The following is an 18762-nucleotide window of genomic DNA, read 5'->3' on the forward strand; positions in this document are numbered from 1 at the left end:
TAAAATAATATAGTTTAGATCTTTCCTGATCAAAAAAATTTAAAATTAAATTTGAGGAGTTCAAAACGTTTTAAAAAGTATGTATTCGTATTTATGTATCATAAAATCCATTAAAAATGTATTTATTTTTTTTCAATTAAATTTAATTAACCTAGTCTTCGATATTATGCAATATTGCAGTGTGAATTCAAAGTCATTATCAATCAATAAAGGTGAATTTTTCATTTCATTTATGAAGTATATACATAAACATTCGAAATGCACCTGAGAAGTCGAACAATAATAATAAACAATATAAAAACATGAAAAAATAATTAAAAGTGAAAGGCAAAATAAATGAAAATGAATGCACTTTAACGGTATTGTAATTATTTCTATTTTGATGAAGCAATAACATTAAATTAGGTTAAACATAAAATTTGACAACAGATCAACTTAACAGAGCCACACGGACACTAGCCAGCCGCCCTGACAGCCTTTCTTATATAGAGCCAGAGCTACCAGAAGCCCAGCACTGCACTTTAGTTAACATAACCACACCACATGACAACAGATCAACTTAACAGAATGGCATGGATACTAGCCAGCCGTCCTGACAGCATTTCTTATATAGAGCCAGCTGCCAGAAGACCAGCACTTCAGTTAACATAAAATCATCATTTGACAACAGATCAACTTAACAGAGTCTCATTATTTTCAAAACTTTTAATATGAAAGCAACCATATTTTTTTCTGTGTAGTTCTCCATTAATTTTTCTTTTATTTTAACATGCTTAATGGCTACATTTTCTCTATTTAACACGAAATTTGCTGGAAATGCAAAATCATAATTTTTCACCAACAAATTTTGAAATTAAAAACATGAAAATCAATTGACATGCATTCCACTTATTTTGCTTTGCACATCTTTTACGACATTTTTACGGTGGAAAGTGTACATATATATGTAACTGCAACCGTTAGCCGCTGGAAGTGTGCAAAGTGAAACAAAAATAAATGTAAAAAAAATAAATAAAACTGCACGCAGCTTCTTCGTCCGTAGCACTTGACTAATCGCATTTTAAGTGCGGTTGTTGTTGTGAAGTGCAACGGAGCCAAACAAAAGAAACAGCTACAGTTAATATTTTTTTAATTGTTTGCGAGTCTAATGCATGTACATAAGTCCATATACGTATCTACATATATGTATCTTTCGGCTCATTACGATTCGATCTCGTTTATTTAACAATTTTTATTTGCGATTTTTTATGAAATTCGTTTTTGCGTAAATAAATTAACTGCAACAGTTTAATGCATGTATTTTGTGTTGATCTGAAAAATGCATTTACCATTATTTTTACTTTAAATTTATTTGTAACGGCAACAGCAACATTGTAAAGTGTAGCAATCGTGCTCACTTAGGCGCAATTGTGTCTTAACTCTGTGTAGTTGTCTGCCCGTCGGTCGCATGCCTTGCTTAGTTTTCTAAACAAGCGCGCGCCAGCCAGCGCATCTTTCACTTTCTTCTGCGCTTATTGTATTGGAAAACACAACCGATTGACTTTCTTTTACAATTCTGTTTTCATTACATTTCTGACTGATACGCGCGCGCACGGAGTAAACGCTTTTCAATTCCATGAAATAAATGTGGCGCGTTTGGCGCACCAATACAGGGGGTGCCAAACTTTGTTTAAATTTAATGGAAATGCTCGATAGTAGCACCTCACTTTGTGTTCCTCAACCAATTTCAAGCCAATTGTGTCTTGGACTCTGCCGATTATTACGGAACAATAGGTATGAGGCGTATTACCGATTAGCTCTGATGAATGCAGAAACCCACGGCTGTTGGTAGGGATGCCTGGAACCCTAAAATTCTTTTAGTTCAGAAACTAAAACCAATTGATTCAGATCTTAGAAGACGAATACCGATTTACACGAATACGTATTTAAGTAAGAGAATACCGAAAAAATCATCTTCCGAAAAGAGATCATCTTGACTACAGGTTATTTCGCCAAAACTCGCTTTACCTTAAAGGAACTAGTAAAAATACTTGTGTCGATACAGTCACTTTAATATATTTTCAAAGTAAGATCTGAAAAGTATCGCAGTATTCTCAAATTGTAAACTTTTTGAAAAGAACTTGACTTCTAGCACGACTAAAAATGGTGGCATTGAAGACTTCATTACATTATATACAAAGTAGAACTGATATATAATATCTAAGGGTCAGACCACTTATTTTACCTATTTTAATTTCTCTCAGCAAGCTTTCGAACAATACTTGAGTCAGCTGAGTGATTGTAACGCCGTGGTGATCGGGCAGCGTAAAATCGCGAATGCAGTTGCATAAATTTCCAAATTACATACTTGCAATATTTCTTGCACTTTTTTGCTATGGCTTATATTTGCCGCTGTCTGCGCAATATGTTGACTCAACAAACGCATCGAACGTGAACAGCTGCTGCAACAATGCGCATAAATTCGCTGAGTCAATTGCGTTGACATACATACAAACGTTCAAACAAAACATGCGCTGAATAGACGAAATAAATAACGCTGGCAGAAAAATGCCATAAACTAGAGAAGGCAATTAGATTGATTAGCGAAAAGTTTTGTGTGCTCAGCATTAGCGATACGGCGTAGTTCTACGTTACCTTTTCGGCGTTGCCCAACACACAAGAGCACACAATGCAAACCCGACATTTTGACAGTTGTCAGCTGCAAGCGCAATACAGAATGCGAAATAAGAAAATATGTGATTGCAATTACAATTTGTTAACGTTTTTCTACTTCTTCGTCGTTCCATTCATTGGTTTGTCTCGCACATTGTGCGAATGTTTATGAAATTGCTTGAAATGCATTACTAAACAACGACGGAGTATAGTTGTTGTGTTATTGTTCGCCGCGTGGGTGCCTTGCATTGCATTGGCATCGAGAAAACTTTGCATGCGACAACGCCGGCAATTGCAAGTTGACCCACATTTTTGTCACTTTAAATGCTTTGACTATTAACGGTGGTTATTAGTCAAAGGTATGCGAAAACGTGTGTGCCATAAGAGAAATAAAAAGAAAAAGCATGTGTAAATATAGAAAAAAATTCTGCGATAGAACATCTAAGGTGTACTATGATTTAATGGAATGTGTTTGAAAAAGTTGCTGACGTCCAAAATGAGGTTTCAAAACCTTTGAAGATCAGTGAAGCCAATGCTAACGTATAACAAAACTGCGGGTCGGGTGGTGCCCTAAAGCCTACAAAGGCCGTTCCATACACTCACTCCATACATAGGGTGCAAAAATGTATGTCAAACAACGCGATGTCAAAACTCCCCACTGAATAACTGCGCTATCTATTTACAACTAACGATCGTTATAATTTTTGTTAAGATTGTTAATCTTAGCCCCTGAAGAAATGCAAGCTTCTATTGGGTCACTTTTAATCGGCTACTGTGTTGTCGTTCTAGTTCGGCTAACACGAACATTGAAAATAAAATTACGTTATTTTCTTAAGATATCGCTTGACATAAAAAATCATAGATACGTGACGTAATAAACGAAAGGAGGGAATGCTTTGTTTATGGTCATATGAAAGTTGCTTAGATAGGTGGAGTTCAATCAGGAAGTAAATGAAGAAGAGTAGTATGAAACTCATTAAATATACATAGAAATAATATCAGTGCACTTTTATTTACAACAAAAGTAAAAATTAATTAAAACTTGTTAAATTGATAATTAAATAGTCATAGCATTATAAAGTTTTTATGATATCATTACGAATTTATGACTAATTAATTACATAACACTTCATATTGCCATTAAGTTCAACAATTGAGGAAACTTAACGCAAAAATGTCAACAAACTGCAAAGACCAAAGAAATGGATATAAGAAAATTACATAAAATTGAAAAGACAAAGCTACAGCTCAGCCAAACGCAGACAATAAACTAAGTTACATATTTATGAACATAAAATTGTCAACTCTTGAGTGGCCGCCAACAATAGACCAGACCAATGTGAGGTGAGATTTATAAAATATTCCCAACACAACCATCACAGCCGCCGCGGCAAGACTATGATCGCATTAAACTGGCTCCGACGCGCCGCGCCGCTTAAATTATATTAAAGTACAAAGGCTGAATATTTGCGCGCAGAAGAAATCATAATAAAGGGCAATAAAATGCAGACGAAAATTAAAAGTTATGCGCGCGCACACACCAGATAAGGCGAAGTGAAAATTACAACAAATAAAATTTGCAGTTTATCTCTGCGCAGTCGTGTGCGGCCACGCGCGGCATTTGACGCCATCAGCGTCGGGCCACGACGTGGGTGATTTGTTTTGAATTCTTTCGCGCGAAAATGTCAATTGCTCAAGTTGGCTAATAAAGTTATTTGCACAAAAAAGTGTTTATGCTTTGAAATAGCGAAATTAAATAATCACAAACAGATCTGCTTACTGAGGTTTTAGACATAATCTAACTCAGAGCTATTAAAATAGAAGGCTACCAGACGGTTACAGGCTCTTAGATAAATAGGCTAAGACTTATTCGGGACTAGAAACTCATCCACAATAGTTAATGCTTTAAATTGCGGGTACATTGATCTCACGCGCATGCGCTTTCCTTTCATACATTATAAGCCTTGCGCAGCATCATTGTATATATGTACATATACATACATCGAAGGTGCAGTACGGTACGTAGGTCGCTTCAGCGACGTGGGTGTCTTGTGAGTGATTGTGGCGCGCTGGTTAAACTTCGTTGCGGCAAGAGCGTGGTGCTGAGTTCAAACTAATTTGCATTTTAATACGCATATGTTGGCATTGTTGTATTTAGTGCAGCAACTGTTGCATTTTGAACTTGAAAACGTTGCGCGCATAACATTCATGACTTCCTCTCAAAGCGCGCAAGCTGCCTCGCCTGCTGCAACATGATTGCACCGGCAAGCGTCATTTTCCTCACCTTGAGTTTAGTGAAAATCGCTTGACGACTGACAGTTCGCATGCCGGCTATTGCACTCGTAATCCGATAATAAACATAATGAATGCGCGGAGTGTTGCGGTAATGAAAGGAAATGCAAATTGCGGCCGATTGTACGCATGCAATAATACGTAGGCGCACGCGGCGCTCATGCGTGAGGCATGAGACAATTGTCGACGTTTACTGTCTGCAATTAAATTGCCGCAAACAAACGTTCAACCAGCTGACGGCTTCATAAATTCATTATTTGTTAAGTAATAAGCCATTAATTTGCTAGTCAAAGCGCGCGTTTTTCATCGGCGTCGTTGGCTTCATCTCAGCAATTTTTTGCTGTCGTTGTTGCTGTTACCATTTGCTGCGGTTGAGTTTTTTCTTTTTACTTCTGTTATTTTTTTGTTGCGTTCATATTTCCCATTTAGCTGCTTCACACGTGCATTTATGTATATATACTATTTGTCTAATGTCATGATCAGCGCGAAATGCGTTCACTGCTCTTGAAAATGTGTACTGGTTTTCAGCAATTTGCGCCGTTTGCGTAATTGCACAACCGGAAAGTGACGACATTTCACTGGATTTTCAGTTCCGTTCAAGTCACTTTTTTCACTGTTTTTTTGTGCATCATGTTTAATATTTATAACTAACATTTTCTTTACTAAAGTGCATTGACAGTCTGCTTGGCATGTTGGCTCAGGGTGTCGCTTTTTTCCTAACCTAAAACAATGCTCTGCAGCAGCTACCGTTTTTTCGCTTGGCTTTCGATGTCGCAATCACACGAAATCAGATTTAAATTGCAAATTTGTCAACAAACGCCAACCTACAATGCATTCGTGCGGTCAATGACGTTTTTTCGCTGAATTATTTTCATTACAATGCGAAATATTTAAGTATTTTCACACCATCTATCGCTTGCTTTTTTTTTGCGCACACTTTTGTGGCTAAAAAATTTGCTTAAAAGGTTGGAGCGCTTCATTTTGACGGCTTCGCGCTATGCGACAGATGCAAATGAGCTCGCCTGCCTAGGCCTAGCCTTTGTAGTATTACCATTTGAGGCGAAATATTTAAATAAAAACAAGCTGAAAATATATTTATGCACAAAGTGTTGGCATTGTCTTATATTTAACACATTTTTATGCTGACTTTGACAAAATAGTGGGCTATTGTTCTCGCTTGCTGGTTGTATGAGCTGTGTGCTTTATGGTCTTTGTTGCTTTTCGCCGTTTATACGGCGGTGACGCCGAAAATATGTGCGATAATTGATAGGGAAATGAATTTTTAAGTTGTTTTGATTTAAAATGCTGACATTGTTCGTAGCAAGCTTTGTTATTTGGTGTGCTACATACTTCACAGCGGGCGAATAATACAATGAAATCTGTTATGAGAACTTAACTGTTATAGTTACTTCACTCTAGATGGCGAAAGAGATTTACGTTCTTGAGTTAATTCACCAATTTTTCAGCTTTTTTATAGATCCTAACAAAATTCTGTATTCTTAACTTTAGATAACGTGAAATTCGCTTGAACGCTTTTGGTTTAGACGTCACCAGATGGTAATAATGAAAACAAAATCAGTAAATGTTTACAAAACACCCAATCACAACATTTTTGGAACAGTAACTCCCTATTTTTAACGCTTACTACTTGACTAACAAGCTTATTATGCGGACCGAAAGTCTAATTGATATGACAAAAAAATACAGAACTCGTCCCAATTCTGTAAAGAATTGCTGAGGTCTATAAGTGCTTAAAGCAGTATAAAAATTATGTACCAGCGATGTTTCGAGAAACTATGACACATACATATGTATGTACATATAGTAGATACAAATATTCGATTACTTTTTCAAATTCAAACGAAAACAGTCATAGCTTGAAGCAAACTTAATTGCTCAATAGCGATCAACAATTTTGAAATTAAAACACGTAGAAACTAGTAATTTGAAAAAAATATATTGTTGTTGTTGTGTTTCCAAGGAAATTCTCTTTTTCAGGCAAACAAAGCTACTATTTCAAGACGTTTGCATGCAAATAGAGAAACGTGAACTAAAAAATCAAATAATATTAAGTGCAAATACACATAAGTATGCATGTCTGTCCATCAGATACATTTTCGTATATTTTTTCGTTATTTTTTCTAGTGGTAGCTGCCATTTATGCAAATGTTAGGCAATGCGACGTGATCGACACCAAAAAAAGGCTGCGCATTTCGCACAGGTGAAGACTACAAGCACACATAATATGTATGTAAACGCAATAAACAGCATTGTATTGGCAATCATTTGATCAGAGGTGTATATACATACATATGTATATGTACATATATCTTAATTCATATATATATATATACATATGTATACATTGAATACCAAAAAGCATTAAATGCATGGTGGAGTTAGGTGTTGTAGCGTCATACAGCTTTATTTTTGGCTTGGATATGCAAAGCAGCTAAAGTATGAGTTCAATGAAAAACTAAAAATATGGTAAATAGTAGTTAAACATATACGCATTGATTAAGTGCGCATGCGTAAACATTATGGCGCTAAATACCAGTTGGTATGCGAAATACGCGCGCATAAACTGATTAGCTATTTTGGCAACAACTGTTAAAAAGTTAACAAAAAAATTAATTATACGTAACTTAATTCTTTAATATTCGCATCACGCATTTAATTCGACGATTTACAATAAAAGAAAAGTAAATAAATAATAACATAAAATAAAAAATTAGATACATATAAAAAATAATTATACTATAAAAAAGTAATTCGATTTTAGAAGGTTTGAGACACATTTCTAAATTACAAAAATTTTATGAAATTCTAAATTTGCAACTAAATAATATTTGGATTTTATAGTGAATAAAAAATTTTATTATGTTGTTATCGTGCACTTTTTTGGCACCAGCAGTGGTTTTCGTCAGTATACCGCTAAGCTTGCATAAATTTGAACGTTCACTTCCACCCAAGCCATTTTGCCTTTAAGCTAGTAATTATTTTTCACTCAATTAATTATAGACAAATTAGTTATAAAGCGTTATAACGATAGATGAAATACTGACTTGATATACAAGAGAATAGCAAAATTTATACATACATACATATGTATAGATATTTATCTTGTCATTCTCTTTAAAGAGTTTTGAGTAAAAATAAATTTGGTTTGTATTGGGCGTGTGACAAACAACATTTATTAAAAAATGCGCGTCAAAAATAAATAATAGTTTTGCAAACAAAATACCAGTATAGCAGATGGTCTTTTTGCTATTTTGTTTTTGAAAACAACATTGAAACACTTTGTCGGCATTACTGCTTATTTGCGCAGAAACTTCTCACGATAGATAACTATTCAGTTATTTTAAGTATCAACAAAAGATAAGGCGCTATTCAAACAAGTGGCTGCCAATGAGTATGCATAAATGTATTAATTGTTTTGCTTATGATATGCGCACATCTGCCTACATGCACTTTCCACGACAATGTTTGCTTTTCATATAAAGGTAAGCGTTTTGTTATTGTTTTGTACTGTAACGAAACTTTCAGATATTTACATTTAAAATTCTTTTCGCAACTGTTATGGCTTCATTCATTAATCCCATCAAATCACTTATTGCAGAACTTGAGTAATTTTTGCTACTCATTAATATTTGAAATAAGATATTTAATAACACTTATGCACTTTTATATATGGCTTATTTATTGCCTTATATAATATATAATCTGCCTAATATGTATTGTAATTTATTATTATTTTGTGTGTCACCGTTGATGAACTCATCCTGCTTGAAAATCTTTATTTGCATAATTTGTTTATAAGTTCTGCGCATTATTTGCTTAACACAATTTCTTTCTTTGTGGCTTATTTGTTTTGAAATTTGTATTTATTTACATATGTCATCCACACCTACTCTCTTACTTAAATGGCTTTATGGGCGCCTTATGGACACTTGTTGCTGGGAATTGCATCGAGTTGGCTTATAAGCACAGCTAAGTGGCACTTCACACAACTCAAAAGCTTAGATTTGCTAACAAATAACATTTCTTTGAGTAATAAGTAAGAGAAACTAATTCAACGAATAGAATAAATTACGTAGTGAATTTTGGTAACTGACGGCGGTGGACATTTCGCAAAATTCAACTAATATTTAACTTATTTCATAAAAATAATTAAAGAGGTAAGAAAAACTTACCAAATCAATTCTGATTGATGTATAATCTCTCTAAAGTTAGTAATGGGTGTAGTTACTGCAAATCTAGGCACTCAAAGGTAGCTGTAGTAATGGTAACATGAACGTGCATGCAAGCGTACCTGCAGATATGCGTTGATGTTCTTTTCGTTTGTTTATGTTGATGCTATTTCATGCATATACATAACACTTATCACTTCACGTATATATTTATTAATAATTTAACACTTTTACTTTGGTAAAACACACTTTTTTTTTAACAAAACTCACTGCAACTGAAGATTTCAGATTTACATTTTCGTTTAAAGCGCGTATAACAGGACATGGAAGCTGTTTGACAGGCAGCACCGTGCGAAAATTTTACAGGGTTGTTTTTACATTTTTAAATAAAGTTTAGAAAACAAAAAAAAATGTAATTAAATTTAAAATTAAATTTAAAATTTCCAAATTTCCCACTAACAACTGCATTCGATGCGTTATTTCCGAATAATATTTGGAATTAAATAAGCATTTGTAGGAAAAACATTGGTAATATGAAAATATTTGGACATATCACAATAGTTGCAGTTCTATTGTGATTAAAGCGGCAGCAGCATTATTTATGTAAGTCTAATAACAAATTAGCAAAATTTCTTTATATTTTGTAATATTCCCACACAAATCTCTGTAAACTTGCAAACACCATTAAAATGCAATTTAAAAATATAAATGCACTTAATTGCTGGTGTTGCCACACACTCAGCATTTCTACATACACTTATAAGAGCGAGTAAGTAGCAAGAACGAGTGTAAAAAGAAGCGGAATTGACAAGTGGGAAACAGCTGTTTGTCAAATTACATTGTGAACAGATCCGGCGCAATTTCCCGCTTCCGCACAATATCCATAGTAATTGCCGCTCATTTTCTCGTTGTACGTATTTTCGCTTAGTGTGTGGATTTTTCGCAGTTTAATTGCTTTTAATATGCTTTTGCAATATTCTTAAGCAAATTGCAGCATTTATTGAATATTCTCACGCAAGAAACAATTGCAATTTAATTGCATATGCTGTAATGGACCTGCTGGCAAAAGAGAGTCACAAAGGAAAAAGGTTGGAAAAAACATAAAGCACTCACAAATTCAAAACCGGATTGCTAATTAGTGAATGGTGATTAGCAAATCGCAAAAAGGCAGCGCATTTGGGGCCAAATTAGCAAATGCATGCAAACAACATTAACAAAACACCAACGGTAAGTAAAACATTTTGACCAAAACTGCAAGCAGCGCAAAATAACAATATTTTAAATTAGCAACGAATGCCACCGCTCAGCGCAATTTGCAGCGTCGTATATGCATAATCGTTAAACTTGGTTATCTAGCGCATAATAAACCGCTAGTGGACCTGACCAACGAAAATGTTGGCGTTTGTGGTTGTTTACTCGCATGACCGACGCTCAGCGTTAAGCAATACACGCCTGCTCTATAAGTGTACGTACATATATCTTACGCAGAGCGCAGTGGGCAAGCGACGCTCATGTAATACATACATATATGTACATATGTGTGCATGTGAGGCAAAGGCAAATCAAGCGTTGCGGTCTAATTTGTAAAAGCGTAAAAGTGAAATTTCAAAGGCGGTTTGTGGTTGCAACGGCGCATGCTTCGGCGGCTAATTTGCGAAATATGGTTGCGCTCTAATTTGTTTACATTTTTTATGGATTTTTTAATTTTTTACCTGGCAATAGCTGAGCGCTTATCACGCGCAAGTGTAGCATGTCAAAGGAAAAACGATTTTCACCAGCATGCAAACGCTGTAAATCGCCGTTGGAGTGCACGTTAAATATTTATATTTTATTGACATGTTTAAGAGTAAATGTGTGCGTTAATTGTGCATTACACGCATATATGTTGATTTCTGCCGCGTGATGTAGTTCGAAAAACAACATTTTTGCGTGAAAGCAAGTCATTTACAGATGCTCAGCGAGTTGCAAATGTTGTTGCCATTCGAAAACCACTCAAGAGCAATAACAGTTGTATAGCTGCAGTGTTTTTCACAAAATATTACGTAAATATCCTCTAATTTGATGCATTTTTAATGATTTTTGTGACACTTGCAGCTTTTCTTAAATTTCCGCTAGTTTTGGTATTTCCCAACGCGTTGCATTGTTGAGCAAAATCCGCAAACTGCAAGATCTTCATAGTCTTTGGCGTGACATAGCCACTAACAAGCTACCATAAACATCAAGCAATTTTTTATAATAAGTTTTGGCTGTTGCACTTGTGCGTCTGCGCCATGCCTTGGCTGTGTTAAATGTTTACATTTCACTTGTTTTAATGGCAGGTGCACGCGCTTCGCGCTGCTGCAGTTGTTGCATTGTGAGCGGAAATGCACAAATGCGCGCTCAACTGCGGCCAAATTGACCGTTATGGTTGTAGCTTGCTGCATAATAATTATGGTGTGGTGCACAGCTTTATATAGCAACTCACCGTTTCAGAGCGTTTGTTTTTATGGCGCGTGGTTGTTTCTGGGTTACGTATACGCACTGCGCTGCGGCATTTAGTGAGTAGAGAGTGAAGGGTGCATGTGTTGCGCAATTGTTTGTGCTAAATATTTTTCCTTAAACTTTTGTATTTATGTTACTTAATATGAATATTTTTTATTTAAGCAACCACCTCAAGTGCGAAAGGTTTTACTTCAATAAATTCTTCTTTACTCGTGCCACATTCACTGCAATGTGCGCGTTCGCCACACCACGCGCGTGCAGTTTTACTTAATCCCAACGGCCCAATAACATAATTCTGCGCATGAAAGTCATAGCAACGGAAAGCGCGTACATTGCGTTGCCAATTTCATTTACACACATACAGAGCGCGTTAGGTGCAGCTTTACACTTTGAAATCAGCTTTTCCATGCGCAAAGACCAATGCACATCCGCATTATTTCTAGGATGCGTTCAAGCAGCAGCGCAACTTTTTGCAGTCACTCAACTGCAAGTGCCACTAAGACCGTCAGTGTCAAGCTGTAATGTTGCAAAGTTGCTGTTGTGTTGTTTGTAGGTGTGCCTGTGTGCGGCTGACTAACCTCCAACAACTGGCAACAATGTCTTTGGCATATAATTTCTATGCGCACGAAGCGCGTACTTTCTACACAATTTTTTGTTTGTGATTTTCTTGCATTCGCACAAAGAATGTGGTTAGTACGCACTGAGCTGTGTAATTGGCAATGCAATATAAAATTGCAGTCGATTGAAATTTACGCACGTACCAGCGAAGATCACAAGAAGTGCTTGAGAGTGTATGTATGTATGTTAGTAATCACATGCTTGACTTTATAAGCGCTTAGACCGGCACTAGGTTATGTAGTGGTACCTAAATAGCATAAAAAACGTGCGATATTTAGAGCGTCCAAGTGACCCAAATGCGGTTGCCGTGAAGAATACAAGATGGAAAAGAATGTCACTGACAGTTGATATACATACATAAGTAAACAAGACAGTAGTATGTGCTTTTAAAGCTTACAAGTGCGGTTAAAAGTAAAACAGAAATTAGCTGCATATGCTTAGCATTACCATAATCCGCAAGCAACAAAAGCAACAAAATCAGCAGTTGCAATTAATAATTTATAATTTTAAAAAAATTAATTAATTTTAAGAAAGCAGTCATGCGAACGCAAACTAATCACCTCATTAGTTATCGACTTTCGATGCCATTGGCAACTATCATCACTTTCATTGTTATTAAAAATTTATATTTTCATGCATTGCGCTCATTAAATTGTCGCTCACGGGTACGCGATTTTTGTTATATTTAAGCTCTGGATTCATTTTTCAAAATTACAATAAATTGCTGCAGCCAATTGAAGCCAGACCTGCAATTAGTCGCCACGTGATTGTTGAAGCGCGTCACTTTTTGAATACAAAAGCTGTTGCTGAGCTGGGCTTTCCAACTATTTTAGTTTTTATAAAAAAATTATTTAGTTGGTAATTTTTTGAGTAAAATTTTCAAAAATTTAAACAAATTGCGCAATTGGCAAAAGCTTTACAGCCTCGATTTAATTATTGCCATTCTCTTTGCTATTTTGGTATTGCTCTAAGCACCTGTTAGCTCCAAAAAAGCCTTGAAATACACTGCGCGAGTATTTCAAATATGTCGATTTACCTCTAAAGCAAAATTTTGCGAAATAATGGTTTTCATTCAAGTTAATTTTTATTTACGTTTTTTTAAACTACGATCTTTTTTGAAAATGTTCTGTTCAACTCAAGCAACTTTAGCGGCAGCTCAATTAAATGAGTTAATATTGTTGCGCTGCTGTTGATTTAATTAATACCAAATTCGTCTGCTAACAAAAAATATGTCAATTAAGAAATTATGTTGCAATATATTAGGTGACTTTGGTGACAATTTTATATACGGCTTGATCGCGGCGCTGCTGCTATAAAACTTAATTGCTTGTTTTGAGTTTTTAATGAATTTTTGTGTTTGCTTTTATATTTTTTCTCAATTTTTTTTATTTTTTAAATTTTTCTTTAATTTTTTCTTTTTTCTTTATCATTTCGTATAATTTTTTTGCTTAGTCTTTTTGTGCCAACTATTATTTTTATTGTGCATTTAATTTTTTTTTGCTGCACTTCCTTTTGTAAATGTAATTATTTATTTCGTTTCTTGCGCTAATTAAAAGCTGTGGTGAGCTTGTCTGAGGCTATCCTTCATTATTTTTTCGTTGATTTTTCAATTAACAATCAATTTCTTTTCTTATTTTTTCCTCTATTTTTTTCTTTATTTATTTTTTCAATTTTATAATTGCCATTATGCACTTAGTGATTTTTCGCATTCATTTCGTTGTGCCGGTTTTTTAATTAGTGGCTTTTGGCTTGTCTTTATGAGCTACTGCGCGCCGCCAAACTGAAGTTGTTGCTTTAATTATATAGATTTTGAATTTTTTTCTTAATTTACAGTGTTTACATAATAAATGATGTCATTTAAAACAATGCAAAAACCATTATTAAATAGTACTAAACTTTTTTATTTTTACGAATATTTTTTTAAACAAATATTTTCGTATATTTATTTTTATAAATATTGTTTTTATAAGTAATATACATTTTATTACATATAATACTTTCTAATTTAATTCATCATAATATTTCGCTTGAGAACGTAATCATGAAATACTTATTAACTACATTTTTATTGCAACCACTTGACCGACTTTTAGAAAATCATAGCGCTGATGGCATGCTTCGACAAGCAGTACGCGCAAACAACAGCAACAAATTTATTTTTATACAAATATTTCGCATCGCACATTGAAACGTCCTCACCATTACCTATTATTCATTCATAAATTACGCTTTCAATTAAAAAATAGAAAAATGCTTTTTGACTATGAGCGCGCCGCGGCTGAGGTTATTAGATTTATTACGCCTTCAACTGTTGATTATTTGTAAACTTGTTCTATGTTTACCCCTGTCATTTTATATTTTTTGCTTCGTCATTTTCAGCGTCAAACGAATTTGCGATACAACTGGCCCAGCAACCTTTGGGGGCTAAGTTCAATGCGTTCAGCATAAAAGTATGACACTTATAGTAATTCACCTGTCATAAAAGTAATTTCGAAAATAGCTTAATTTGTTTTGTCTTAATTTTTTTTTTTGTTTTCTAGAGTTTGACTTGTTTATTTTGAATTAGTAAGCGCTCGTTAAGCCTTTCACTTATTCTGCTTTGTGTGTGTTTCAGTTGCTACTCAAGCACGCAAGGCGGCGATCGTAACGTGCGATAGCGGATTTAATCCACATGCTGTGATCATATGAAAGCAGTAAATTGCTTAGCGTGTAGAGAATTTCGAAAATACATTAAAATCTATAAATACGAGTATATATTTGCTTATACATACATATATGCGAAGGTATAACATTTTTGTTTTGTATTGTACTCAATTTGCTGGAATGCTGACTAGCTATGCAGAAAAGGTTTCTTCAAGCAACAAATTATTTTTATTTTTTATTCGAATTAATCATTTCTCTCTTTTGTATAGACAATTCCGAACAATAGTTTGTGCAGCTTCTAAATAAAAATTCATGCTTGAATTAGAGCTGACGTCAATCATAAGTGACATGTTTACTTTATGTAAACAAACAATGTTTGTTTATTTGCCAAATAAATTGTTGCATTTAAATAAGCCAATACAAACTATATTATGAGCCCCCTTTTTAATTTTAACAAAACTTGTGCAATTTTTGCTTTTTATTTACTACAAAAAAAAAAAAGACAATAAAAATAATAAAATTTAATGATACAAGCGGTCTGATGTTCGAATTTAACCATGACTTCACATGATACGCGTTTGTAACTTTAAATTATTGCATTAAATAAACTAAAATCTCGCAACGCAAAAACAAAAACAAATAAATTAAATTAAGTCCACCACTATTATACAAACAGTTCAATTAAAATCCAAATATACTAAATCGAAACACTTCAAAGCATTTTATGGCGAAAGGCTCACTTGAAGGTCTGCATGCTACAGTTGCTTGAGGTCGAAGCTGCATCAACCAGCGCAATGCACCACTTGTGGCCGGCGATGTGTGACACGTTTTTTCTGCATGCTGGCTTACCAGCTGTGGCGGCGGCCAGTCGTCAAGGGTCCAGCGCTTGTGCAATACATTCTTTTTCATTTCTCGCCTATGTTTTTATGTACTTTATGATTTGTTGCAAAAAAAAAGTTGCTGAATTAATTGCCTGCGCGGCTTTTTCATTTTAGCTTTCTACCGCACCGCTGAGGTGCGTCATGTGTGTGTGTTTGTGCAGCGCCTTTCACCATGCGCTTTCGGTGGAGTGTTGCAACTGTAGCGCCTCTGTTTTTATGACTTTTTCACTTGCGAAACCGCAAGCGTTTACAATGTAGTAATAGCCAGCTGCAGAGATCTAACGGTAATTGTTGCAATTTCGTTTGGTTTTCTAAGTGTAGTATGTGTTCCGCTGGCATGCAGAGGCGTTAAAACGCTTTCGCTTGCATCTCCATGTTTTGCTTCAAGTATTTCTCTGCAGTTAGTACATCAAATCGCATAATTCCATACATTTTTACTTTGCATTTATCTGCGGCAACCCGCCGCCCTACGCCCAACCACTCATCATGGCATTTGGTATGCAAAACACGTCTCTTAAGTGCATTAATGGGTCTATTTACCGAGCTGGTGGTCAGCATTAGTGTGTTCTGACAGTTTGTCTGTCTCATGCCGCTTGGCCGTTGGAATTTTAATGAGTTTTGCCATAATTGTTGGTAACATTAATTTTTATTACTTATACGGCAATGTTTACCTTAGCAAAGAAGATACATATATGTATGTATGTGTGTAAGTATACAGTAATACGTAGTTAGCCTAAAAATACCCGTAGTTATGGCGAATGTAGGAAATGAAGAGGCGGAAGCATCATATTTATGTATGGTTGTACTGCAAACCTGTTTAAATACATGGCGACGTTGTATAAGGACAGGAAGACAGTGGAAAAGGAGAAATGGCCTGAATTGTTTTCTAAGACTTCCGATTACATATTTAAATTAAAAAATGGAATGAAATCAAAAAATATAATAAAAAATGGAAGGGAATAAAGTGAAATAGAACAAAAATAAATGTAAGAAAAAAAAAAAAAAATTAAGTACAAAATAGTAATTTAAAATAAAAATTAAATAATATAATTTTGGGTATGTGAAAAAAAATGTTTTTTTATTAAATTTTGGGACAAGGCTGTTGCTTAACATAGACCTGTGACCTTCTAAACCCTTTTGTGGTGGGCGTTAATAAAATCTAAAGCCTGCCGCGCAAGTTTTATCAATGCTTAATATTTAAGACGTGCTTAGTGTAAAAATTAATTGCTAAATCGTAGCTGAGTGGATTGTCTTTACGTTTATACTCAAGCATGCAATTATTTATTTTTTTACTATATTTTTAATTATTTTATATTGTGTACAATTTCTTCAAGTTTTATACAATTAGGCTCCATTTTGGTAATTATTCCATGTTTTTTCTTTTATCTTCCCTCTTCGCCCAGCAATGACATAATGGAACCGATGACCGCATTGGTTTTGGCCTTCCAACTGTTGGCACTATTCTCCATCGCCGGCGCGCTGCTCATCTACCTGATATGCAAGGTGCGCGACGACACTGCCGAAGTGGCTGAGTCCCAACCGGGCACAGTGCTCGTGACCAGCGCTGACACCGCGCTAGGCCTGCAGCTTTGCACCCATCTGGCCAACAAGGGCTGTCGCGTGTTCGCCGGCATGCGCGATGCGCAAGACTCACTGCCCGCCAAGCTGCTCAATGGTTGGCTGAAGATGCGCGAGTATAACGAGGAGCCAGTGCGCGGCGCTATCATACCCATGCAGTTGGATGTGACGCGCGAAGATGTGCTGCGCGAAACTACCAGCGCAATGGGCGCGCACATGAACGCGGGCGAGCGCGGCATAGCGGCGGTAATCAATACGAGCGGCAGCCTCTTTCGCGGACGCGTCGAAGTGCAGGAGGCGCAGCAATGGGAGCATATGCTGAAAACGAATATATTGGGCTCGTTGCGCGTGGCCAAAGCGTTTGTGGGCTTCTTGCGCCCGACTAGGGGGCGGCTCATCTATTTGGGCGCCGGCGCCGGTCAGGGTAGCGGTGACGGTTTGGTGGCATTCAATGCATCGCGCGCCGCTGTGGAAAAGTGTGTGGACGAGCTGCGCAAAGAGTTGCAACCGTATGGTGTGAGAGTGGTGGCGCTGGACACAACTGGTTTAACAGCAGAGGCACTGTACAAGGCGCCGGTGCCGCACAGTGAGTAGTAATGGCGCTTGGTAATTTTTATGCAAGTAACGGTTTGTTTTTTATTTATTAATAGCCGACGCGGGGAGTGAGGGCGCACCGACACAGTACACAGCGGATGTGCTGAGCGCGAATGCCTTGCAGGTGATTGAGCGCGCGTTGTGGGATGTGGTGCCCCTGGAACGCTACCAACTGGTGCAAAATAGTAAACTGAATTTCATGTTGCCATGTCGTTCATCCTTGCGTATGACGAAATTGGGTGCAGGTGTCAGCCGCGGCGTGCAGCGGGTTTGAGGGATGAGGCACGAAATAAACAACGGTTGTTACGTGAGCTGAAAGCACAATGCGGGAAGCACGAAGGAAAGATATGCTAGCGCGTATTGGATAACAATATTTGGGGACACTCCAAAAATTTGCTTTGAACAAATATACAGTTCTATATAATTTTTCGATTTAAGAAAATACAAAGTTTACATGGAAACTGCGGTAAAATTTTTTTTAAACAAAAAATATTGCACAAAATTTTACACTTTTTTTCAGAGTTGAATGAAAAACCAATTAACAGCTAGTTATTCTTAATTAGTAAGAATAATTTGAGGTTATTTTGGTTGTATGTGCGAAATTTACAAAATTATGTACGCTAGGTCATAGCACTTCCCATGTAAACTGTCGTTTTATATTTTTATTAATATATACATATACATATACATATATAGTTATACATATGTATGTAAAGTGCAACTTTGCTTTGTAAATAATGAAACTTATAATTATATATTTTGCTGCAAATTTTATTATATTATTATTTGTTACTAAAAAATAAAATCGGCTGCCAAAATTACTAACTTTTACA

The 18762-nt window shown here is 35.8% G+C and overlaps 1 protein-coding gene across 3 annotated transcripts in view; it reads left to right on the forward strand.

Annotated features, from left to right (window-relative positions):
• Positions 1–18698, forward strand: part of LOC108966071 (estradiol 17-beta-dehydrogenase 2) — a 23975-nt gene extending 5277 nt beyond the window's left edge. For 2 of the 3 annotated variants that reach the window (XM_018928800.1, XM_018928801.1), the window contains exons 3-4: positions 17161–17921; positions 17986–18698. In XM_018928800.1, coding sequence (XP_018784345.1) covers positions 17171–17921; positions 17986–18203 — 969 coding nt within the window. In that variant the 5' untranslated portion in view covers positions 17161–17170 and the 3' untranslated portion in view covers positions 18204–18698. Of the gene's footprint in view, positions 1–9030; positions 9123–17160; positions 17922–17985 lie in introns of those variants that run through there. The other variant, XM_018928802.1, reaches the window with a different exon arrangement.
• The last annotated feature ends 64 nt before the right edge of the window (positions 18699–18762 follow it).

The sequence above is a fragment of the Bactrocera latifrons genome, unplaced genomic scaffold (assembly GCF_001853355.1).
Source record: "Bactrocera latifrons isolate USDA-ARS-PBARC rearing strain unplaced genomic scaffold, ASM185335v1 scaffold_154, whole genome shotgun sequence".
NCBI lineage: Eukaryota > Metazoa > Arthropoda > Insecta > Diptera > Tephritidae > Bactrocera > Bactrocera latifrons.